General features: G+C 34.4%; 1 protein-coding gene across 1 annotated transcript in view; it reads left to right on the forward strand.

Annotated features, from left to right (window-relative positions):
• The window catches only part of ARAP2 (ArfGAP with RhoGAP domain, ankyrin repeat and PH domain 2), a 128618-nt gene that overhangs the window by 100515 nt on the left and 20506 nt on the right, over positions 1 to 7597 (forward strand). The window contains 3 exon segments of the mRNA XM_080590063.1: positions 1434 to 1562; positions 6096 to 6182; positions 6185 to 6234. Of these exon segments, the coding sequence (XP_080446189.1) occupies positions 1434 to 1562; positions 6096 to 6182; positions 6185 to 6234 (266 nt within the window).

The raw sequence follows: 7597 nt of genomic DNA on the forward strand, positions 1-7597 counted from the left end.
AGTCTCAAAGCAGCTGTTGACATTTCAGACTCATCTACCATAGCAGAAGTGAAAAATGAGATTATGGCATCATCGTTTCCCATCAGTGCCCAAGAGATACAGGGCTGGACTGCCTGACCCTACATGACAGCGTCACACAGGCGTGACTTTGCAGGAGTTGTACTCAGCTTTTCTTAAGTGTTGACCCACTTAAGTTTGTATGCAAATGGGAGCTCAGAATTTGTGGAAAAATCAGTCTTTGGAGTGAAAATGCATCCATTGCTCTAGTTGTGTCTTGCAAAGCCATTGTTGAGGTTTTGTGCTTTCCATAGGTGCTTACTGCTGAGAGTCCTTGGGTGTGTTCATGGAGGAGCAATTATTTAGAGACCGGTACCATATAGAGGGAAACTGCTGTGCACTGTCTCTCCATCCACATCAGGATTGCCTAGTGTGATACCAGAGACTGCGCTGCAGTGTATGTCACTTTCATATTTCTGCTGGATCTGGTAATGTGGATTTAGGGCCTATTAGCAGTGCCTTCCCAAGTTTCACTTGTATATGAACTGTAGTTTGTAGAATAGAGAGTACTGATTGGGCTTTTGTATCACGCTTTTGTATCACTCCAGTGTTTCAATCCTGTGGAAGGGTATCAGGGTTTCTCTTTTTAGAGTGGATATGTTGACAAATGTATGTTTCAGCAACCTGTGTATTAAAATGCCCTCACACAGTCTAGTCATGCTTTCATCAATTTGTATTTTAATCTTGTTATTTTCTTCACATGGGGTTGGGATTTAAAAGTGCAAGTCTGGAAATTCCCCAACCACATCAATGGGGAGAAGAACCAGTAAAACTAAATGCTTTCCCTTTCAGTTGAAAGGAATGTAACAAAACGAAGGGTCTGCCTCGGCCTGCTTTGGCCATTAACAGACAATGCAATCTATGCCAGTATTTTTACTTCTTTTTTTCCGTTGTGCTCCAAATTATTTTTTTGTTGTTGTTTTGTGTTTTTTGTTGTTTCTTTTTTTGTTTAGGTGTGGTTTTTGGATGTGTATATGTGCGTGTTTTTTTTTAGTGTTAGTAGCTGTGGTGACTAATTTTTATATAGAGCCCAATGCTGTCTGACTGTATTTACATATTCCCTGTGATACTTTCTAACCTTTATATTAGTTTGAAAACAGTGTTTTAGTATCTCTACTGAACGAAATACTGATAACTAAATACAAAAGAATCCTTGAACATTTGACTTTTGCTTCTTCAATTTGATTACCTAGGCAGATCTTGCTAGCAAAGGTGTTGCTGCAGAAAGTCAATGAAGTGCTTAATTGCCTTATTTTGAAAGCAGTGTTCTTCTGTAGCTTAAAGTGAATGAAACAAACAGTGCACGTGTAACTTCTAAGGGTCTGCAGTCTTGATTTTCTTATTTCAGCTTTTTTTTTTTTCTGGGCATTTTTCAGAACGTCCACTGCATTATACAGAGAATGTTCTAGAACAGGTTCTCCACTGGAGTTCACTACCAGAGCCTGGCACTGCATATCTGATAATAAAGAAATTTCTAACAGCAGACATGATGAAACTCTACAGTGGTATGTATCTTTTGTATATATCCTCTTGTGTGTTTTTTTTATTTGTAAATTGGGTATTTCATGTAGGGACACAAGGATGGCAATTCTTTTATAGATGTCCTTATACAGATGTTCCAGAACACCTGAATTATCAGTATTTTATAGAAGTTTCTGTTTTACTAAGGGTTATGCTGACTTCCTTGTAGAACAAAAACTACATCATTTCTATGTTTTAGAAACTATAAGCTCTGCCATGTGAACATATGTGAACAGAAACCCTGCCTTCTGCTCACACTTTGTGAACCGTGGAGCTTGAGACGACTGTTTTATCCACAGTACAATTCTGAACAGTCCTTCCACATATATACTCTGTCTCTGTGTGGGTGGACTATATATGTGTATATATGTGTGTATGTATATACACATAGTGTGCATATTATGTATTAAGTATGTATATTTTTATATAATTATATAAAGTATGTTATAATTTCTGTTATAATCCTATGCCTCCAAACTAGTTTGAGTGACATAAACAACTGAATGACTTATGTACAGCATGTGGCTTTTAAAAAGGATGAGAAATTTAGATCTGATACTTGAAAGGAAACACATCTCATATATAAAGTGGAAAAATAAGATTTACAAGCTCTCCCAGTCATTTTTTTTCTGCATAATACCTGGAGTTAGATCTCCCATGTAAAAATATATTCACTCTGAGGGAAGCAGGAGTTTAGAAGTTAAACATGTCCAAAAATGACTACCCTGTCATTTGAAAGCAGTTGAAATCCTGTGTGTTGTCACTCTGAAACATGCAATGCTGACATATGTTGCCTGGTTTAATGCCCAGCTGATTTAATGTAATGACTTATTCAAATATATAATCTTTTTCTCTCCTGTAGATTTCTTACCCATAAACAGAAATATTAATTTCTTCATCAGCATGTCTGTTCTGTCTCAATTTCAAGAAGTTATGCTGTTATGCTTATGCTTCTGAAAGTAATAGCTTTCCTTCATCATTCTGTTTTCCTGTAAAAGCATATTCCACAGATATGAACAAACCTTAACGAGTGTGCTGTTCATGGCTTTTATGTTTGAGTTTCACTATCTCTAAATGTGTTGCAGCAGATAGTGAATAGAGAGAAATGGCCTAGTTCATTAAATGCTTGATATGTGAACTCCCATCACCTCACTATGTGTTCATGTATAATCAGAAAAAGGGAATGGGTCATAAGGACTGTGTGTGAACAACTGCTCTGAGAAACACGTAAGGACGAGGCTAATGTCTGAAGTTCAATTTACAAAATGCGGTGCTATCGAAAAGGGAGAGCTGCCATTTGCCCTCCTCCTTCTCTTCTGCTTTCTACACCCATTTGTTCCCTCAGCCCATTTCCGTAATTGAGTTTGAATCAATTCTTTTCAGTTTGACATTGGTCTAGGCACACTGGCTTTTGACTGAATGTTTAAATTTGTCTCATTTTTTGGTATTAAAATAATTAAAAACTTACTAAATAATTTATATTGGTTTTCTCAGTGGTTCGTAGGGAAAAGTCCCTGCCATATTGTTAACTTCCAGTGTTGATCTCTGCAAACCTTATGTGGCAGACTAACCTCATGTATAACAAAAATCTTGAATGTGAAATTGCCATTAGGGAGCTTTTGTATGGTGAATAGATTTTAATTTCTAAAACTTTACTTTTTCCAACTGCTTCTTGTTATAGTAAAATAATGTTCAAAATAACAAACAGTTCTGTAGTCATTTCATCTCAGAGGTTCTGAGACTAGCTTCTAAATTTGCTCTGAAATACTAACAAAAATGAGGATCTAATACACATTCATTAGCTTCAGCAAAACAGCGTATGTATTGTGTAGGCAAAGATGCAGAGAAGTCTGCAGCATTCATCCGCATTTTGTAGTTGCAGAAATCTACACGTTTGTTTCTAATCTTGTACCTGTATATGTACGCTTAAAACAAATAAGTGGCTATTTCAAATCAAAAAGGGTTTTAGGTCAACATTGTATTTGCATCACTACATGGTATCAGAGTGAGGAAAGATATAGGATCAGGCCATCAGAGGAAGGGATGGCCTTCAGTTTCCAGGGGGAGGCAGCAGATGTGGTTATGCTGGAGCTTTCCATCTCAAAGTATAGATGCCAGCCTAGAGAGAGGGAGGAAGACCTTAGCATTGTTAGTCTTTTACCCTCTTTATGTAGGTAATTCCTCCTCACTAACTGAGCAGTAGGTCTGAGTCCAAGTGTCCAACCAATGCTGTGTGAAGTGTGGTTTTTAACAGTGGATTCAGCCATACAAATGGATGGGTGGCTGTCCTCTTTTTCAGTAAAACCAGTAGGGCTGTGATCATGTCTATGCTTATAATTGAATTCCATTAATTTCCTTTGTTTCTCTGATTTATGTTAGAGTCTTACAGACTAAATTATGACACTCCAGACCTTCTTTTTTCTGTTGTTACCTCAGAGCTTTGTGTCATCAGCACTTTTTTCCTTCCAGAGGCCTTAATTATATATGAAATGTTAGTTCAATAATGAACCTAGAAGAACAACTCTTAGCCTTGTTTCATCCTGGCAACTTTTCATTGTCTTCCCTGTCAGTGAAACTTCCCACATTTCCTTTACGTAGTAATTTCCTTTGCATAGTACTTTCTCCTTTTTTGTAACTCTTATTCTCATTTTCTGCATTTTAAACAAATTTCTCATGTTGTACAATAGCAAATGTATTGAGGCCTAGATGTATATTTTTCTCTTGTCTAGAAATCCATTTTCCTTATCGAGGGGAAAAAAAAAAGACACTTCATTTTGTTTCAGTATTTTCAGCAAATTTGTGGTGATTTTTCCACTTTTCTCCAAATCTTTAGTTACTCTCTCTTAACAATTTATTCTATAGCTTTTGATACTTGTTGAAGGAGCATTGACTTTCAAGTGCTGTTCAGAAGGGCAGGCTGTGCATTGTATTTTGGTAAAAGAGATGCTTAGTATAGTGTAGTTATATTTCAAGACCCTTTTTCTTTTCCTTACCTAAAAATTTACCATATTCAAGTTCTATTCTATATCAAAATGTGAGGGAATAGATCCACTATAAAGTTTGTGTATAGGTACTTGAATTTTTCCTGGTAAAGAATTGTATAATTTGAGTGGGAAGTATTGATTCCTGAGAACCAGGAGCTATTATTCAGAGAGATTCTTTGAAACACAAACTTCTGTACTGTATGTGGATCAATCCTGAATGGATTGAGTGCACCTGGTTCCTACTAGCTGCAAAGTTGTGGAAAGCTTTGCATGTTTTGCAAAGTTTATATCTGAAAAATGGTTAGGGCACACCCCAATTATTTTAGATTTATTGTATGAAATACTGGCTTTTAAAGAATACAGAAAATCAAGCTAGAGAAATGTTTTTTTTTCTCCTTCAGGCTTTTCAAAGATCTTTCTAAGTATTGAGTGTTCCTGGATTTGCTAATGCTGCAAAGTTTAGAAAGATTTTGTTTGTTTGTTTGTTATTTTGAGAGCTGTGTGTAGAAATATAAAATACTCTAATTTGGTACAGATATGAAAGTGTGCTGTATGCTTAAAAAAAATGTTTGTGATGGTGTGGATTCATTTTCTACTCTGAACAGAAACAAATAGAGTGGCAGTGAAAAAATATGCTTTTTTTAACTGTATGTTTGCACAGATAACTGAAGATATGTAACTTTTGATTTAAATTTTTGAAATGTATTGATTCTTGCTCTAGATTCTATCCTAAACTAATGAAAATACTGGGAAATTTTCTTTTGAGATTTTCTTATAATGGCAAGCATGCTGATTAGAATGTAGTTTGGCTATTTGATGAAATCAAAGTTTAATATCTTTTTAATTTCCATTATATTTAAAATGTCTTTCATAGCTCCAGTTTGTACTAAGATATAAAGCAAGAGGGAATTGGATTCATGATTTTTAATTATCTTCTTTTTTTTTTTCAAATAATTAGGGTTAGTAAGAGGAATAATGTAATTCAGAGTTTTTAAACAGCTGTTTTTCAGCCAATGTGAAAAATGGGATTGAGATGCAACTTTTCAGGCTAGCCCCAAAGTCTCACTACCCTGTACAAAAAATAGCAGAATATTACTCAGAGTTTCATAATATAACCTGTTTTTTATACATTTGCTTTAAAGTGTATTTACATAATCAGATGTTTGAGTCTGAATATTACTTACCTGCTTTTTGTGCACATGCAAGCATGCATCTAATGCAGTAATTAATACATATTTCACTATTGGAATGTTGGGTTTCTTCCAAAATAATCACGTGTAGAATAACTGTCTACAGGTTCTTTAACAGAAGGGTAAAGAATGTAAAGATTGAAGGATTTAATTCCGTAATTAAAATGTTCATGGTGTCAATATTTAAGAATGCCATCTTTACTATGTAATAATGATAGGAAAAAAAAATCAATAAAATTGTAATTATAGTCTTTTGATAAACAGTAATGCTAGGAGCACTTAAACACAACAGCTTCCAGTGTTGTAGTATCTCCTAACAAAAAGCATTTTATTTTCTTGACAGAGAAAAACATGAAAGGTAGTGTGAAAGCTGGCTATCTAAAGTACAAAGAAGAACCATCAAAACTACTGTCCGGAAACAAATTTCAAGAGCGTATTTTGTCTTACGGGAAGGAAACTTGCTTCTTTACAAGGATATGAAGGTACCATGAACTCTTCACCAGTTTAACCATAAAGGCTCCTTTAAACTTGCTTTTTCATATAGAAATGAGAAGACAAACAGATGAACACTTACGATACTAAAAAAAACTTGTAGAATCTGGGGTTTTTATGTTCCTATTTCACAGAGGTTTTAATAAAAGGAGTTTGTGTCAGTTGTTGCAATATTACAAGCTTTAAAAAATGTTTAGGAATGCCTACAGCTTGTGCTGCGATTTAGGTTTGTGAAATCTTCCATAGTAGCAGTAGTAGATGCAATATGGAGCTTAAGTGAGCTGCATGCTGTTTTTCATGGTATCTCACACAAAGCCTTTAGAAATTACAAGCAACAGGGTTCTTTTAACCTACAAATGTCATGATTGAAGAGATTATAGAAAGCAATGTCTCAATACACTAGCAAAATCTTCTGCATCCCAGCAACCTTGTCTTTCCTCTTTGTTACTGAAAAGTGAAATGTGAACTTCTTACCCCGATGTATTCTCAGTCCTGCAAAAAAATGGTATAGATACTATACCTCAGAATCTCACAGAAGCAAGTTTAAGCACACGTAATAGAATGGTGGATTTAATATTAAGTATTTCATGGGAGTTTTCTTTGGAGAGTTCTTTTGGCTGTATGGAATTGTATTAAAGTATAAAACTAAGTAACATACGATGTGTAATACGCTGTCATTTTAGTTTTGAAAATTTCTGGTTAAAAATGTATATATTCTAAATTTTAATTTAGATTATTTTAATTTATTTTTGCTGATTGCTGGTTTTGCCCATCCAGCAAATATATGTGGCTTGATGACCTTCATAAAGTACTCTGAGGAATTTTTTTGTAAGACAGAAGCTTACAGATTCATTGCTAAAGTAAACTAATGCAAAAGAAATATTGTTAACTAAAATTATATCCACAGTCTCGCAAGATAAAATGACCCCAGAATGTCAAAAATTGTCTCATAATTACTGCTAGAACTCAAATTGGCACATATGTGAGAATATATTAATATGTCCATAAAACCTTAATTAGTATCTTGGAAAGAGTTTAAATGATTATTGTGCTACTTTACAATCTGCTTTTTGAGCCATTCTGCTTCATAAAGCATTAAATTCCTAAACTGAGGTGGGAGTTTTTGATGGTATTACTTCTAAATGGTTTTGCATTTGTTTTTGTTCTTTAAAAAAAAAAAAAGATACCACTTAAAAATAGCTTATTTCAGTTTGTTTTACTTTCTTTTGAGAGAAGTTGATCCACCACTAATAATTTCAATTTAATTTCAAGTTATATTTAGAAATGAATAGTAAAAAAGGGTTGACACTGCAGATGGAAAAATTGCATTTAATAAGACTGCATGTGCTAATT

This window comes from Anser brachyrhynchus (genome assembly GCF_964034855.1).
Source record: "Anser brachyrhynchus genome assembly, chromosome: 4".
NCBI classification, from domain to species: Eukaryota; Metazoa; Chordata; class Aves; order Anseriformes; family Anatidae; genus Anser; species Anser brachyrhynchus.